Source organism: Meleagris gallopavo, chromosome 8, assembly GCF_905368555.1.
Source record: "Meleagris gallopavo chromosome 8, MGAL_WU_HG_1.1, whole genome shotgun sequence".
NCBI lineage: Eukaryota > Metazoa > Chordata > Aves > Galliformes > Phasianidae > Meleagris > Meleagris gallopavo.
The window spans coordinates 10249810-10268097 of record NC_139411.1 but is presented as its reverse complement, the minus strand read 5'-3'; the positions used below and the strand labels follow the sequence as shown (position 1 = coordinate 10268097).

The 18288-nt window shown below is 40.3% G+C and overlaps 1 protein-coding gene and 1 non-coding gene across 7 annotated transcripts in view; both read right to left on the bottom strand.

The window, feature by feature from the left end:
* The window catches only part of CCAR1 (cell division cycle and apoptosis regulator 1), a 28687-nt gene extending 10399 nt beyond the window's left edge, over positions 1 to 18288 (bottom strand). For 2 of the 6 annotated variants that reach the window (XM_085229299.1, XM_085229302.1), the window contains exons 1-17: positions 18152 to 18288; positions 17477 to 17593; positions 12530 to 12702; positions 11908 to 11952; positions 11221 to 11253; positions 10091 to 10284; positions 9466 to 9580; positions 9191 to 9383; positions 7855 to 7987; positions 7357 to 7518; positions 6719 to 6944; positions 5573 to 5686; positions 4571 to 4737; positions 3645 to 3855; positions 2755 to 2838; positions 1918 to 2103; positions 120 to 311 (exon numbers count right to left, since the gene is read on the bottom strand). In XM_085229299.1, coding sequence (XP_085085425.1) covers positions 120 to 311; positions 1918 to 2103; positions 2755 to 2838; positions 3645 to 3855; positions 4571 to 4737; positions 5573 to 5686; positions 6719 to 6944; positions 7357 to 7518; positions 7855 to 7987; positions 9191 to 9383; positions 9466 to 9580; positions 10091 to 10284; positions 11221 to 11253; positions 11908 to 11952; positions 12530 to 12702; positions 17477 to 17549 — 2301 coding nt within the window. In that variant the 5' untranslated portion in view covers positions 17550 to 17593; positions 18152 to 18288. Of the gene's footprint in view, positions 1 to 119; positions 312 to 1917; positions 2104 to 2754; positions 2839 to 3644; positions 3856 to 4570; positions 4738 to 5572; positions 5687 to 6718; positions 6945 to 7356; positions 7519 to 7854; positions 7988 to 9190; positions 9384 to 9465; positions 9581 to 10090; positions 10285 to 11220; positions 11254 to 11907; positions 11953 to 12529; positions 12703 to 17476; positions 17613 to 18151 lie in introns of those variants that run through there. The other 4 variants (XM_085229300.1, XM_085229303.1, XM_085229301.1 and 1 more) reach the window with 4 other exon arrangements.
* LOC116216915 (small nucleolar RNA SNORD98) lies at positions 4889 to 4953 on the bottom strand. Its single transcript, XR_004160586.2, has one exon. It is a non-coding gene; the product is annotated as a small nucleolar RNA SNORD98 (small nucleolar RNA).

Sequence of the window (18288 nt, the reverse complement as noted above, 5' to 3'; positions counted from 1 at the left end):
AGAATAAGTAACTCTAAACATATGTGCACTTGCTAGGCAGCATTTTTTTCCTTCAACACAACATTACAATGCATAGCTCAATAAAAAGTTGCTTTAATATACTGGCACAGCTAAATTACCTCAAAGGAATGTTCTTTATTATCCTCCAACCTATAGTCCAGAAGAACACTGAGTGACATTATACTACAGTCAAACTTCCCACTCTTTGCTGCCCAGTTAGGATGCACAATGATCGCTGGTTCATCAGGCAAGATGTACCGTCTCTCCCGTCGCTGACGTTCCATCTCTTCCTGACGTTTTCTTTCCTCTTCCTGAAGAGGCAAAGAATAACACAAAGCATATTCCCAAAGTTGCAGCTTCTACCTATGTTAGTTTTTAGGACTCACTGCTTTGAAGAAAGAGAAGAAAAGCCTAAGACTGCTAAATGTAAGACAGATAACAGAAATTACACCAGTACCTACAGAATGTATTCCACATCCATTGCCAACACCAGCCTAAGAGTGAAGATTGGAAACTTGAGCAACACAAAGCAAGACATGCCATGTTGTTTAACCTCAAAGCAATGAGCATCTTCCAACTATTTTGTGGTGTGAGGTGCAGCATGTTCACTCAATACTGGAAGGAACAGAACTAGTTTACTTCAAAAAAATGGGATGTAAACCAGCAAAGGAGTCAGAGATCTGGAAGAGTGTTTCATTTATTCTGAGCAGCACAGGGAAATCTTACAATATCTTATTTCTCATATAGGAAGACTAAAGTTTATTTGATAATTTCCCAAAGTTATCCAGCACTGCTTCAACAACTAGCAGAAAATGATTAACTCAAATTTTGAGTATGGGAAACGGAGTTTACAGAGATACCCTTAATGCAAATTTAAATAAAGGTTAAAGGCAAAATACCAAGCAACTTATCGATTGCCAAGGCAGGAGCATTAAAGTCTTACAAGTACATAAATCACGGCAGAGCTTTTGCTCTCCAAAAGACAAACAATCAAATCTTCCTGCTCCTAATCATAGAAGGAAGATATCACAAGAAATTCCAAGACTGTTCAGCTCATCTAAATTCTGGAAGAAGGCAGCAGCTGAAAGAATTAGTAAGCACAAAACATAGCCTCTGCTCTGTTGACAAGAAAAAGGTTCACACAGATGTCAAAAATTCCAATTTATCCCATGCTAGTTAGCAGGTAAGAATACACAAAAAATGCAGGTTTAAAAGCAAGTAATACAATGTTTTCCACGCATTTATGCCCTTTTGACGTGGCTGGACTTTGGCATTATTGCACAGATCTTGCTCACCCTCAAGAAATATAAAAACAAGTTTAGCACTACTGAAACTATCAGCTACAACACTGGGAAACTTCACTGCACAAGGTGTTTATCCAAAAGTGAAAAATGAAGTTTGATGATACAGAAAAAAGAACCAAAACAAGAGCCACGTGAAAGAACTGGACTGTTTGAGATTCTATAACCTTTTACAGACTGAAATAAACATTTCCACAGTAACTCCCTATGGCTTGAACATCAATAAATGCAAATAAAACTAAGCAGCTACTTTCCAGATAGGTTTAAGAATTTAAGATCTCGTTAAATGCGTTCACACATTTGCAAATGAGCATTTTTAGGGGAAGTCTGGAATTTCTTCCTCTTATGTTTATTGTCTGACATTAATTCAGTCACCCTTAGGGCAGCTGCATATATCTGCTGACTTTGCTGATACAAGAATTGAAGCTTGCCAAAATTTCAACGTAATTTAGCATCTCAAATTACAGCAAGAGTTCCCAGCACAGCCATCTGAGAACTATAAAATAAGGCATAGTCCTGTACTTTTTATACTTATATATTTAAACCAATTTATATCTATTTTTATGTATTTATGTATATTTAATAAGACTTAAACCAAATATATCCAAAACCTAACCTCTTTGTCATCTTCAGATTTCCTATCCTCCTCCTCTTCCTCTTCTTTCTCAGACTTCTCTAGCTCCTTTTGCTCTTCTTTTTGCTCCTCTACTTTCAGTTGCTTTGTCAGTCGAGCTATCAACTGAGATTTCAGTCCTTTAGAGCTAAGAGTTCGACTTTCTAATTCTTTGCGAAGGTCATTTACCTGGTAAATAAAAGCTCTGTAAGTGGTATCAACCAGTGACATTGCAAAACATGTGATTAGCAGAAAAGGTGAAGTAAAAATCAAGATCACTGAAAAGTCAAGTGTATTTTTAAAAAATCTCTACTGAGTAGCACCAGTGTGTACCGATACAAATTATTACATTTATAATCATTTTCTCCTTTAAGACCCCTTTATTAAGGGCTTCATAGAGGCAGGGAAAGATTTGGTAATTTAAGGCTATTATCTCTTTTGAGGAAACTTTTTATTATGTCTCCTGAGATACATTTTCATCTCATTACTGCCTTTTTAAACTAACACTAAACTATTTTAGACTCCACATTTTAAACATGAATAGATATGACCAGATTAATGCAGAACTTTCATTTTCCAGTTAAACTGCAACATATGTGACAAGTTTATTATTATACAAAGTTCAGAAGTCACAAAAGCTTGAATTACCCGTAATCACCTACTCAAATCAGAAGTCTCACTCTTTATATTGTGATGCCATATGTAATACTTATGAAAATCAGCAAGGAACAAAAAACACTACTAAATTGTTCTCCCTGGTTAAGGGAATGACAGCTGTATTTCAGATTCTGCTTTAAAAAAGAAAACGTATGATGGAATCAAGTTTAGAAATGTAGTTACCTTCATAGTTTTTGGATCCAGTTTAGACCAGTGTGTAGGTGTAGAGATTTCTTTTGCTTCCCCATCATCCTTTTCCTCTTCATCCTGACAAACAAAATCTTAAATTTATCATTCAGAAAGCTTGAAAGTATTTCAGTAATTTTTAAAATTCTGTTGCTGATCTGTGCAAGGTCACAACTGTTTCAGACAGTCTTCTCCTAAAGTTATTGTTTAGACAAGTTCACACACACATTCTACCACTTCATAAATGATCACAGTGCCACTCAGCCAATACAAGCCAGATCTGTGGAACACAAAAGGGTGATAAGCAACACCACAAAGAATATCGGGGTTACACAGACACTGCCGGTCTCCATTAACCGCACAGTGTGTGATCTTCCCCCAGGTTTTAAATCCCCAAAGTTACTCTTTGTTCAGTCAGACCTTCCCTCAATCCAAGATGCTGATCAGCCACGTGGCCTGAAATTCAGATGTTTCAGACTAGTGTCTGTTGAGTTTCAAATATCACAATTAGAACTGGCCACAGGAGAGAATTTAGGAATTTTAGAAAATGGCAAAATGTTTGAAGACAGCTATTCATGAACTGCATCTCACTCAACAACTGGTCCCAGATTCCAGCAACTACTTCTATGATAAAAATTGTTCTGCGCATCGTAAGCACAATTTAATTCCATTTGTGATATCGGCATACACAGTTAAAGTTAGTAAACTAGCTGAAATAAAAATAAAAACCAACATTCACTACACTGCTGAAAGCTGGTTTACCAGTCATTGTTACCAGTTATGTTCTTCCTATGTATGTATGTTGTGTAGTATGTGATGTGCATTTTGTGCCTGTGTTCCTGTGCCTGTGAGAAGCAGAAATAGAAAAAGGGATTAGCGTTCAGTGCCTGTTCTCCATCAGCCTCCTTGCGTTCACCCTGAAGCTTCTCGACCAGCTGCTGCTTGTATCCTCGGGAGAGGGTTTCCCACTCTGAGCGGGTGGGAAGGCAATGCCAAACATCCGGGAAAAATAAAACCACTGTCTCCACATGAGCTGGAACTGTACGCCCCTTGTGCGTCTCCTCAGGGCGATGGTAGCGAATCTCTGCAAAACGGTACCTGTTGCAAGGGAAGAAGCATGTTGGAAAAAAAATTCTACAATACATTTTAAAGAGCCTAGATCACTTGTAGCACATCAAGTAAAGAAATTTTGCTGCAAGACCTTGAAGTTTATCTAAAGAAAAAAATTATGGAAGCCATATTTTCTCTTTCAGCATGTTTGTAAAGATGCATCGCAATTGGAAAGGAAGACAACTAACAAAATCCTGTTTCATACTTCTTATTTAGTACACGCAGGTTTAATATGCGGATAAGAGGCAATGAAGTATGTGAAATTTAGCACACAACAGACATTTTTGTGATATTAATAAAATCACGTTGACAGGACAAATAAACTCATCAAGAGAAAATATGGCTATATAACCAACAGCTAAGTATTTACAAAAGAACAATGAAATGAAGTTCTCTTGGCGATCTTCTTCAGCTATGTACAAAATGAAAAGCATTTTCAACACATTCAATAAAAATTACAGCATAACAAGTCAGAATAAATTCAGAATCTTTAATGAGTCCTTAATACAATATTCAGCAAAGTAGGCACCAATCAAACTTATTACGAAACAGAACACCCTTTGAGAAGTTTACCTGCACTACCAACAGCAGCTGGCAAGGAAAAAAAAAGTTTTCCCGTCTTCTTTTTTTTCCTTTAATAATTATTTTTTATTTTTTCGTAACAGAAAAATACTTCTACTTTACTTTGCAATACAGTACTTACCATTGTGTGCACACACTTAAGTCAATCCCTGTAAGAGCCTTGCAACAACGAATAGCCGTCTTTATCAGCACCGAGGGGTCCTTCTCTGGATCAGGTCCATCTAGTGATGGGGACCAGTGTCCTCCAATAGCCATAGCTTCATCTTTGCCTTTCATACCCACTAAAAACTAGACAGAAAGAGTCTTCTGAATGTTCCCCTGCTAGGGGTAAAAAGTCATCTTCCCAAAGCGTAAAGAATATTTCATAGCACACACACTGAAATCCATGAGCAAACTCTCAAATTATTTTGAAATCTGAAAATGGAAGTCAGTCAAGAAAGAGTTCAGTTATTTTTTTTCCACAGACTATTTCAGAAATGGAATAGGTTTAAAACATCATCACTCATTCTTGTTTGCAAGACTTTCCATCAAGTTTCCTTATCGGTAGAGGCTTGTTCCTCTGCAATTAAAACCTTTCTAACACAGAAAACAAATTCTAATTTAAATGGTGTCTTAATTCTGATGCATGTATTTACAGATGTACCTGCTTAGAAGTGATAAAGCACAGCTACAAAAGATCACAAGAGCATTATATCTACAAATTCGATATTCCCACTGGTTTTAGGATGGCGTTTAAGTGAAAAACAACAAGTATGTTGTCTTGAAATATCATAGCACCTACAGGTTGTTCAGTTTAACAATTGTTAAGTTTCACTACAGTAGTTAATGAACTATTGCTTCATTTGTATTCTCGTCACAGCTGAGACCTTAAAAAGGTTTAAACACTTGTAAAAAAAAAAAAGATAACAAAGTTAATAATACAAATAGGTTTCTCCAAACACCTATGTTGAGTGAGAAAACAGTAAATGTGAAAGCAATGAAGATAAGACTCCACTAAATTGGAAAGAGAAGTAATATCCAAACTAGATCTTTTCAGAGTGAAAATGAAGTCACTTAACTGCTTATAAACTCTTCCTTTTTTGGCATAACAACCGTCATTACCAAGAGTATCTGGCATATTTACCTTTACAAGTCTAGCAGGATGCTGAAATCCATCACGAAGTTCTTGGGGATCTTCAGCCAGAGCACAGGACTTGTGATAGAGATCTTCCATACTAGGGCTAGCCATCAACATCACCTGTTGTGTAAATCAGGTCAGTCTTGTGAAGGTCTCCCAGTATAAATGGTAAACAATGACCAAAACTTGTGAACACACACACACACACACACACACCCCCCTATGCTTATCTTAATATCACAAAATATCAGAAAAAAGTAAATAGAAATCACAGAACTTCAGCTTAAAATGTCTGCCAAAGACTTCTCTCAGTCCCTCACTATTCCATATGCATCCCACGTGATCTTAAAAAAAAAAATAAACTGAAAGCATATAAAGTAACATGCAGACTGCTGTTCTTCTTCACATGTTTCTACTATATGCCAAATAGCTTATACTGAGAAGTACTCAGTACATTCCTGGTTTAAGTAACAGACTTCTCCCATTTTGTTGCAATCCCAAGAGCTGGTTGACGTTCATCTGCACCTTCTTAGCATCCCACTGGCCCTGCCAAATCTAGCAAGCTTTCTTAATAACCTAAATAGCTTAATATTATGTAACACAAAGCTATTTTCTCATTTAAAGATTGTATTTTAAAGCTCAACTTTCTGAAGGAGTTGCATTGGTAGAATGAAAAAAAAAAAAACAGTACACCTGATATTTTAGTCAAGGCTTCCATATATATATATTTTTTTTAAACAGTCAGTACATTAAGACTTTCTAAAATAGAGTTTTGTTTCTAAACCTAATAGATTCAGAAATTTCAGACTTATTTTAATTGAAGAGCTATCAAAGGAAAGGGTTTTAGAAACTGTTCAGATAAAAATTGCTTAAGAGATGCATTCAAAGATCCTGCAGCTTTGTTTCCTGGGTGCAGAGAATACAAAAGTATCTCCATAAAAACAAGATTTAGGACAGCTCTAGTAACAGAAAAACCAATTAATTTCCATCATAAATCTTCAAGTTCAATCTACTAGCTGTTTACTAAAAGGTTTAAAATACTGTATTTTGCTCAAATAAAAAAAAAAACCCAGTTCAGTTATATGTATTTTTTCTTACTGTATTGGCAAAAAAAAAATCTAAGGAGCAGTTGTAACACTGGAAACTACAAACCTTAGCACTGTACAGATGATCAGCATCAGGTGGATCGAGGACAGCAGTGTTTTTATCTATAGGGTCTACTTCTCTGTGCATTACATAGAAGTTACAGTAGTTTCCCAGTTGAAATGGTCTAGACATTGGGAAAGCATCCACCCATGTAAACTGAGCATCGAAGAAATCACTTGGGATATACAAGTTCTGGTAACGCCTCCTCAACTCCATCATATCACAGCTGCGGCTGAAACAAACAGTATTTGAAAGGTACAGCAATAAAAAGTGTAAGAAAAGCACATAATTATAAGTATGAACATACTTCTTAACTGGAGACATCTTAAAGAGTAATATATCTAATCAGTCAGGTATTAAAAAACAACTATTAAACATCCTTCTAATAAAGGTGTCTACAAACTAGGGAATACTCATTAAACAATAAGGTTATAAATTCAATTTGCATTAACACCAAAAGGTTAACAGGGAGCCCAGAAAATTTCACTCACAATTCTCAGCCATGATGTATTTATTGGATGCTACTTTGAAGTTGCAATCATAACATTCACTAAATACACTTGCTGACACTTCCCACTGCCCAGTAATTTGTGCCCACTATTAAAATGATATCTTTAAGTGAAAAGCTGGTGTTATAAACGTACCAGTCCAATGAAAACTTAGAAAACTGAACTGTGTAACGAGGAACAACACGTCGTGGTCTTCGGGGCGACCTCTCCCTCTCTCGTCGAGGCGACCTCTCTCTGGAGCGCTTTCTCTGCGGGGATCTCTCCCGAGATCGACGTCTCTCCCGATCTCTCTCACGGCTTTAAAAGAAAATGCATACATGATAGCAACATGCAAAGCACATCTGTAACACAAAAAGCTTGTACCACAAAGGAAGCTAGACTTCTCAGGGATGACTCACAAGAGGGAAAGGAGAGTATGCTGAAAAAACGCTATGAGGAATTTCTTTACAAAAGAGGCTGATAAATCCAATTATTTTATTTCAAACAGGTAAGAACTCTTCACTGAGTTCCATTTAACTAATGTTATTAGTTATCTAATGCTAAAAACAGTTGTCCCAGCCTAGAGAAAGCAGCTCGGCTTTCTTCGACTAGATTATAATCAGAGCAGACTATGAAGATCTGTCAACAGCACACCTCCTGTCATCTTTTCGATTTGGCATAGGATCTCCTCCTCTGTCATTCCTCCCGGAAAATCTGGATGGTGGGTCCAATCTTCGAGCCGGTTGAGGCTGTGAAACTAGACGGACAGGGGGCTGTAACAAACCAGCTGGAACAAAAACAAACAGAATCAGTACGTAGCAGAGGACACTGAGTAAGTCCCTAAAAACACTGCCACTTTACTGTTGTTTTCCTTGTGTGTGTGTACGTTTTCTAAAACATCTCGAGTCAAACTGATCTACTGATTAACATCGTCCTTACCAAGAAACTCAAGAGACCTTTGCTTTTCTTCACCGATACAAATTTAGCCTCTAGAATTTATTTCAGGAAGCAAAACTGCTTTAAAAGTATATTTTTAATACAGAAGTTAATACAAATCTAAGCATATAGTAGTTACCCTAGTAAATACCTAAATCTTCTCTTAGAAAAGTAACGTTTTTAAGATGGGTATATCACATACTCAAAAAAATAAAGAAAACCTACAACTTATTTACGATGTTTTTACCTATGAATAGGAACTAGCTTCTCATAAAAATTACTCTTATATCATCTGATTATCCTGGTGTATCAATTCCCGAACATATAATTCTGCTGGCTCAAGACAATACACACTTAACTGATTATAAATAGAGCAAATAAACACTGATGAACAACCAGGACCAATTAGACTGTAATAAACACTTATCCAAAACAGTTCTGCTTAGATGATGTCCTCTCCTTGCTTTTCTTGTGGGTAAGAAGACAATGCCTTGATTGTCTTATCATCAATTCTATTACTGATTTGTCAGCCACCCAAAGATCAAGTGATATCACAACAGACTTGGTTTCAGATCTGCCATATTCAATAATTTTTATTTTTTCATAAATGTCAATTTGGCTGGCTGAAATGAATAAAACTCTAATATAGAAATAACAGTTTTAACAACACCATTATGCAAAACCTGACTCTGCTGAACATTCCAAATGGTGCTGAAGAACAACACTACCACAATTTTCAACTCTCCCTGTTTTCTGCAGAAGTATCAGAACAAAAACTATACCAAATTTGCTTTCAGATTATGACATCTTAGTAGGAGTGACAAGAGTCTGTAGGAATGTCACTAACCAGGTGACCCTTGAGCTAGTAGAGGAGGCAATGTGCCATGCATACAGTTGCAAAAAGATGCATGTTCTAACTGAAAAATTATGAACCTGCCCTTCTGTGGGATTCTTTCCACATTACTTTAACTGTTACTTCAGACTTCGCACTGACAGAAAAAAAAAAAATCACACTAAGCACAGTAAGGACAAGCTTAGCACGCTGAAGGAGCACCTTTTTGCTGCGGCTGCTGCAGCAATGGCTGAGGCTGTGTCTGAAGCAGAGGTGTGATTGAAGCTGCCGATATCTGCGCCTGCAACAAGGACTGTGGCTGAGGCTGTGCCTGAACACCAAATGCCGTCTGCTGCGCAATGGGCTGAAGAACTGCCGGAGGTGTCTTGAGTAACGGTTGAGCCTGTGTCTGGTTCTAATAGCAGAAAAGAAAATGAGTTGTGAAGGTGCTTAAACCAGAAGAGGTCAGTAAAAGATACACTGGGCAACCCTCCTACCTGATTTGGAAGCGTCTGGATCCTTTGTGCATTCCATTTGAACGGCATATTAGGATTGTAAGTAGCTTCTACTAATACTCTGTCGCCCACCTGAGGTGTCTTTCCTTTAACAGCACTGCAAATATTGCAATAAACATACTGTGAGTCTTATTTAGCTACAGAAACTATTTTTACATTTATAAGTTACGTTTGAAGTTGGGAAAAGCAGATATAAGTTCACAAAGAAGGCTTGAAGGAAGAACAGGTACATTCAATTTGGAGTACACAAAAGAATTTAATACCTGTCTTTGGCTCTAACACAAATTCCTCAACTATACTGTATTAAGATAGGCAGATAGCAAAATATATGCATTTAATCACCCACAAATTCTGCAATTTCATATTATAAGGAGCTCACTATCTTCTGCATCTTTTAACTTTGGATTTTGCATTAAGAAAACTCAAAAATTCATGCAAGGAACTCAGACCTGCTGTCTACTAACTCAGCATCTGACTCAGTGCTGACTGAGAAAAGCTAACTGTAGACACCGTGAGTTGAGTCACGGAATTATAATGCAGTAACATAAACCTTTTATATAGCAAGGGCAGCACAGAACACATCAGCAGACAAATGTTTACACCTTACCTAAGTTGAAAAAAGACATCTTCATCCACAAAACCAAATGTATCATGCAGTTTAGTAACAACCCCAGTGAAGACGCGCTGCTTTTGCGGTTGCGTTTGCTGCTGACTTGAGCGGGGCGCTGGGTAAGAAACAGTTATCTGGGCTGCTGGCTGAGGAGTAGATAGGCTAAGACTGGTAGGTAGTGCAACAGCTGGCTGTAAGCAAAATAAACAAAACTATGAATCCCATAACCAGATGATATGTCTACAAGGAACAGTTTTTAACCCATGTAGAGAAAAGCTTATGAAATCTCTAGAGCAACTATTCTGAACAGAGATTTTCAGAAGGTGGAAGTCTTTATTTTTTTATTATTTTTTATTTTTGAAGATGATTATCTATTTTGAATGGAGTCTGGCTTTATCCTTTAAAAAAGTCAACTTTCTCAAAATATTAACATTGTCTAGAAAAAAAAAATGAAGACTTCATTATTGTTTACAAGTAACCCAATGGGTTGAAGAGAGAGAAATGCTAACTCTGCTAGTAACACATGCTTACAGATCGCTCCCCAGTTGTATCCTAACTATTTATTCCAAGTTGGTTAAAGGCTGAGGCTAACAGAACCCTTCTCTAACTCAACAAATTTAAGTGCTTGTCTTCTTATTAAAACACAGTAAAACACTGAAATTAAGTAAACTATTTTTACTTCATTTTTTTCTAAGAATGGTTATGTTAAGTGTAAACAGTACTAGAAACCAAGGAAAGTGTTAAAATGGTTGCATGTTCAACTTTCTCAAGCTCAGCAAGATTCTTTGTAGACCTCTAGTATTCATACTGCAATAAGGTTAGCACAAAGTTAAATTCCTCTTTAAAGGACTTTCCCCATTATTGCAAAACAACTGAATACTTGAAGTTCAAACAAAAAAAAGTATTCAACATACATTTCCTTCAATATGAAGGAAAAGCAGTTGCCATTAAACTTTTGAAACCAAGGCTATGCATATTTTAACATCTGGATAAAATAAATCTATACCAATAAGATGTCCACTCATATTAGTTCATTTTACAGATTGAAATGCTCAGGAAGTCAGAAATTTGTGCTCTTGCATTATCTGTGTTTGGGGGTGAAGACCAAACAATAAAACCAAACTAACCTGAGTTAAAATGGTCTGCTGAGGTTGCTGCAACTTAAAATAAATAAAGTTATAAATTAATTTTATATGCTTAAGGAAACTGTACAATTCCACCTCCTCTTTACAAGTAAGAGCAGTTTTTGCTTAATCTGAATCACTAAGAGTCCTTTGGGGATTTGGTCATTTAAGCAGTTTGCATATTCATAAAATTGTGTTCATTTGGTTAATTGTAACATTGTGCAATCCAGATTTATTCAGTAAGCAGACGTTTCCTTGTAACTGAAATTTAACAGGAATATAAAAAAAAGTTTTGGCAGCTGGAGAAGCTTAGGCCTGTAATCCCCTGTCCTGTTAGTCTTTTTCAAAGTCCTGTAAATTCAAAGACCATGAAATATGTAAAAGGGAACTTTTTTTGGACAGCATCTTTCCAGCAGTTAAAATACACGGCCCTGATTAGAGCAAAGTTTAGAAAGAATCGTGTACACATTGAATAGTGTGTATGTTTTATTTTCTTTTTGCATTAAGGTAGGCAGGCTTCCGTTCTGGATATATCTCTCCAAGTTTGTAAACTTCAAGCTCTCTTTCACTACACAAAATGTTACTTTAATAACTTCCCATGTGAGAATGTTTTTGTAGACAACTCCTACAATAGACACAACCAACATTATTTTTCAAGTTTGTGATGTACACAGTAAGAAACAGACAAACCTGTTGCTGTACACTATAGAGAGTCTGCTGAGGCTGTGAATATTGCTGAAACAGATAAAAGCAAAATATTTCATGAACAGGAAGTATTATTAGGCCCAAAATATCAAATTCAATTAACTGCTAGACATGTTTGAGATAAAAACTATTCAAATGTAACAACAGAATATAGAAATAGTATCAATATGTGCTACTTTTATAATACTCTTCATCATTGGACTGGATTCTGACAGGACTTCCTAGCCAAAGCTTTACATTAGCACATATAGTAGAATCTGCATGAAATCATGCAAAATGACATCAAGTCATAAGTTACATATGGTTACTGGGGATATTTGCAATTTGAGATATTCAGCCTAGGTGTGGCAGAACTCCTTTTCCTGAACTGCATTCCATAGTCAACGGTCAGCACCTCCACAGCCAAAATTCCCACCTTCCCCAATTCATCTGTCAATAGCTGCAGACCTACGATCCTATTGGTTTGTTTGTTTGTTTGTTTTTTAAACAAGTTTACAAAACAAAGGTAAATATTTCCCCACTTTCTTTCCTTATACATACTTCTGCTTCACAAAGTGTTTTATATTTCTAAGTTCCTAACAACAACCACAAACGCTCTGTTCTTTACCTGCTGTAAGGCAGCTGCTGCAGCTGCCGCCTGCTGCTGCAAAGCGGCCGTCTGAGTTAGCTGGTAGTTGGTTGGCGTTTGCGTAGTCAGCCCTGCCGCGGCCAGCGCCGTCTGCTGGGTGTATATTGTAGGAGAGGCTCCAAGCAGCGACGGCTGCTGCACACCAAGAGCAGCTGAAAGGAGAAGGCAGACATCAGCACTAGGAGTGGCTTTAAACAGATTCACTTTCTTGCAGTTGTATTAGACGCAGTATATGTGATGCTTTACTCCTGCGTCAAGCTCCTGAAGTAGATAATCCCACTAGGGGAAAAAAAAACAGCATAAGGGATCATGCTACACACTCTCTTTTACTAAATGTACAGTACAGCATAGGCACAGAGACTTGAATTTCCTTCTCTCCAGTTGCATGTGACTGCATGGCTATAGCAACTATCAGCCCCGTCTCTCGTCTGCTCCCAAGACATACATTCAAGAAAAGATGCAGCGTGTTTCAGGCTTTGGATGAGCGCAATGAGAATGTGCAGAAGAGAGCAGCAATCAATTAGCATTTCATTCTGAGCGTGCGAGAAATCCTTTCTGTAGCAGCAGCTTTGAGGCTGAGGTTTATAGGACGTGTGCTCTATAAACGCACAAGGCTTCACTTCACTCAGTGCTGTCTTTGTCCCAAAGCAAGCTGAATTTCATAGCTGTGGGGGCTGGTAGAGAGTGAGCAGCCCTGTAACAACAGGGAGCTTCATCACTCCTCATGCATAAAGGGAGCCAGCCACGCTGTCTCCAGTCTGTACTGCACAAATCCACACCGTACAGAAGGGAAAAAGTAATAATTTTATTGTCACATCAGCTTTTAATTCACTGTGGAATATGAAGTAAATCATAAGCAGCAGCTATCCATGCGGTTTGTCTCTTCCAACGATTATGTTTCCTTTAAGCAACTGCTAGGTACAGAAAACACTGTAGAATGCAAATCTCAGTAAAGAAATGCAAACCCATCTGGAAACCCGCTCCACCTACAGCACAAGTTTGTCAAGCAAGCTATGTTCAACTGTGTGATCAAGTATCATTTAAGCAAGCTATCAGTCTGGTTCACATGCTTCAACAGAACTAACGAGAAGCTCGGCACAGAAGCATGCTGCCAGCAAAAACGGGTCAGCCAGCCACCTTCAGAACATCCAAGGTGAACAGGGCTGCTAAAGACACAATGATATTAAGATTCACACTCCACACTGTTCCTACTGACCCCAAATGAAGCTGTCACTTCTGACCCACAGATTCAGTAAGACTGCTTTGTGCTTAGTGACCAACAGAAAATACACAGGTGTTGTAATCAGCATAACAAATTCTGAATGAGGCAATCCCCTCTGCTACACCGTTCTCTGCAGGAGGGTAAAAATACTTGGAAAACAAGTTGATGGCATTAAGCATCTTATGAAATCTGTAAGAAATCTATTAAGAACCATGAAAATAATGATCACTGCTATGATTTATATAAAATATTTCACATAAGTACTCCAGGAAGTAAAACTATTTTAACAGTGAAATCATTCTACAATACAGCAGAATCACAGTATTTCCAATATGATGCCACTTTCCCCCTGGAAAATTCCAATGTTCATTTTGCTTCAGAAGCCAAGTAAGCCAAACATGGGGCTCCTCCCACGATAGGCCCTGCACTGCCTCCATCCTCACACCTACTGCTGCTTCTCCCTCTGCCAGTTCCAATTACAACCCGAGTTTCTGACCAGCCAGAGGCATGCTCTCACCAATGCCTTTCTAACGCACCTCAAACAGACTCTAGATCTAATCAAAATGCTCTGCTTATGTTATCCTGGAATAACTTCCACTTTTCTTGTGTAATATTACTTTGATGGCTCATTCAGGACAAAAACAAACAAACAAACCACCAATGCATTATTCTTTCACTTCCAAATGCTGAACAAAAATTCCTATTAGCACATGAGTTCACTTAATGCTATTACCTTTGAATCTGTTTGACTACATTAGCTCCACCATTCACTCTAAAGTTGTATTCTAAATCACCTATGGCCAAATCTGAGCCCTAAGCTGCAGCTCAAACATCCTTTTATCTAACAGAAATTTGTGTTGTTACAAACAAATTTTTTATTTTTTTAAAAGCAATATTTAAGAGTTCCTCTTGCTGCTTCTCAATTCCAGAGGTAAGTGACATAGATCTGTGTGTTACAGTAAATAAGCACCCTGCCTACCCAGGGCTCTGGATGCCTCTCAGAATTGGCAGCAAATGTGACTTCTCATCAAACACTTGTCCTTCACCAACACTTTTCTTAGTCATCTTATAGCAGCCACCAGCAACAACAAGGCACAACTGTTGCATTAGATCTCGATACAGCAATGAAGACAACACTCGTCACCCAGAACTCAACACAGCCAGGACTTCCCCGGGACCACAGCTCCACAAAAACAGATTCCAAAACACAAGGGGGACATCTCAATCCCGAAGACAGCACGTGCCCAAATACCGTGCCACCAACAAAACACACTGAGAGAACAGGAAGGTATCTAAGGAATTCATGCATCATCACATGAATTAGAAGTACTCAGAACAAGCACTTTGTTTTATCTAGAAATTTCACATTTTTTATTTCCTACCTTTTAAGTTTCTGCAATAGATACGATCTATGCTTTAACTATTCTGAAGCACTAGGATAGCAGGGACTTCATTCTGTTTCCAGATATGCAATGCACAAAACCATTCCACTAGAGCAACAACTTCACTACATGGCTCGTCAGAGTTCTCTCCTCACCATGCATTTACTGGCCTCTGGAATTACTTGCCTTCTAACAGCAGAGGCACAGACAGTAATTAGTAACTAATCGTCCCAGAACAATCCCAAGGACACTTCATTACGTGGTATGTAACCCTACAACTACCTTAGAGTGATGTACTTTAATAATTAAAGTCCAAACTAGTATAGTGACTTCTTCACCAGAAATGGCCAACACACTATTAAAGTCAGCAAGAGAAAAAAAAAAATCCTCCTGAAATTATCTATTTGCAACAATCAAATTGATTTTGCAATATAATCAGTCGCCATTTGTGACCAAAATTTAGGAAAAGCTCCATATCACACAGCTTGCATTATGAAAATCAGGACTTCTTTCCTCAATATGCAAGCACCCTGATGCTTTGGAGAAGGAGCCCAACACTCCAATAAAAACAGCTGCCATTCATAAATCTGTTTAACAGCTTTTACAGAACGTTGGTATTTCTTTTTCAATCTGTTCATGAACATAAAGATTTACTCAAGCCAGCCTGCACAACTTCTTGAGCTCAGCTGCAGGTGAGATGCACCACATGCCAGTCAGCACCCCCCATCAGCAGAGCAGCCCAGCAGACAGGCAGGCACACCTCCATGCTGAAAGCTGCAGGAAGGGGGGCTGCTCAATTGCAGCTCAGAGCTGAAGTGCTTCAGCTCTCAAGAGGCCAAGGAGCACATGTTTTTCAGAAAGGTTTCTTGCACTCCCTGTTACAAATCAGGACAGCCAATAAAAAAGGGAACTCTGTGTACATGAGCACTATAAATGGAGCAGGGTGGCAGTATCCCAGTGACTGGAGTCAGTAATAAAGACAAGAACGACAGAGGACACAGACGTGGCAACTGTATATAGCAGCAGGAACAGGAAGGGACCACAGAGAGCGATGTAAGGAGCTAAATGCTTTCAAGTGATCATGAAGGACAGTGGAAACACTGCAAGAAGGTGGCAGAATTGCAATTAAACATTAGTCTTCAGTGGCTGTTATGTTAGCATCAGGTGTTCCTGGATTAGATGAACAGCTGAAAATCCCTGGAGATTCCCTGTCCTCATTTAACTGGTGGAACACCTCACACAGCAGCAACTGATGGTCCTATCCCAATTAAATTCTGCACTTCATTTAATGGAAGGAGGCTGAGAAGCAGGCTAGCCAAAGGGTAGAGCTGCAGGAACAGGACTAGGGATCAGAAGTCAGGTTGTGCCTCCAGTGCCCACCTTCCACCCACCGTCTGCCCAGGGCCCCTTCTAGTCCTCACCTTGGGGGATGTAAGATGACTGCCAGCTACTCCCTCCAGGTTTGTGTGGCCTTCCCTCCATAGAAGCATGGAGCCAGCCCTCAGGCCAGCCTTGTACCCACCTCCCTGATGCACTGGCTGCTGAGAAGGCCCCAGCCCCGAGGCTGCTGTCCTTCAATTGCTCCAAGGTGGCACCAAGTCAGACACCACAACCAAAGGCATTATCTGTCTCTCCCATGCTCGCTACAGCTGCCCTTGCCCATTGGTAAGCAACTTCTCAGAGGAGTGGCACCACTTGAATGAGGTAAGCATGAGTTATTCAGAGAAATGAGGAAAAATATAGCTTATTAGGTTTTCAAAAATACCGTGCTGCAAGCAAAGAGGCCTCTCAGGTAAAGCAAAAGGACACCCCGTTACCAGCAGGGAGATATCTCTGGGTTCTAGGTTGGCATTAAATATATACAGATATACATGCAGACACACACATATATACAGCTGCTCCCCACCAAGTAGCAAACTTCACAGACATCTTCACTGCACAAAGCATGCCTTCTGTATTAATAAGATGAATTACTTTGTAAGCACCAATTTAGGCTGCCCTGGAAATGAAACTCTGGCAGCAATTCAAGAACAGCAGTGCCTTACTGGGGCTGACATTACTTAACATGGAGCAGCATGGTGTGATTTACACACCACTGGATATGGAATAACTCGATACCTTGTTTACTAACCCTGAGAATCAATAGAAATCCATCTGCGATTTTACTCATCCCCCTCACGGAGCAGCCGATATTAAGTCAATATCTTTAAGCATCTGTACGGTGTGGGAAGCTGCCAGCACGAGCCGTTCATACAGAACGCTGCCACCTCTCGGGGCTGCGCGCCCGTGGGAGCCCGGCGTAGATGCCGTGCAGTCACTGACCTGGCTGGGACACGGCGGTGGCTGTAAACTGGGTGGCCCACGGAGGGTTCTTCTGTCCTCCGAACTGAGCCATGGCGAAAGGCAAAGCTCCCGGCGCCTAGCTTCTGGAACCGCAACCTACGAGAACAGAGCGCAGCTGCGAGCTTTGAAACACACGTAAACAAAAGAAGAAGAAAAAGAAAAAGAAACGCGCTCAGTGCCCGCCAGCACGCGGCACCGCGGGAAACACAAACTGCCGCCGGAGAGCCGCCGCGGGCGGGCCGGGCCGCAAAGCAGCGCGGCGCTCCCGGAGCCACGGGCGGGAAGGGGGGGGCGCGGAACGGCGGCCCCCGCACGGTGCGGCACAGCCTCGGGGAAAGCCCGCCGCCGCTTCTTCGCCACGAGGAGATTTTTAACTAAGGCAAAGCCAGAAGTACAAAGGAGAAGAAAGCGGCGCCAACAAAACGCCGTCTCGGCACGGCCGGCCCCGCACGCCGAGCCCGGGCCACAGGGCCACGGCACGGCCCGGGCGGGAAGCGGCCGCACGCCCGCCCGCCTGCCTACCCTCCCCCCCACCGCTCCTCCTCCTCTTCCTCCTCCTCTTCCTCCCCCGACCACCGGCACCGTTCCACGCGCCCACCGCGGCCCCGGTTCCCCCCGCGGCCCGGCCCGGCCCGGCCCGCCCCACGCCGGTACCTGAGCACCGCCCGATCGCGGCCATCGCCGGCCCCTCCGCGCCGCCCGCACCTCCGTTCGCCCACACCGCGCAGGCGCGTGCACTCCCGTGGGCGGTGCCGAGCAGCGGCGCACGCTGCTGACGTCACGGCCTCCTC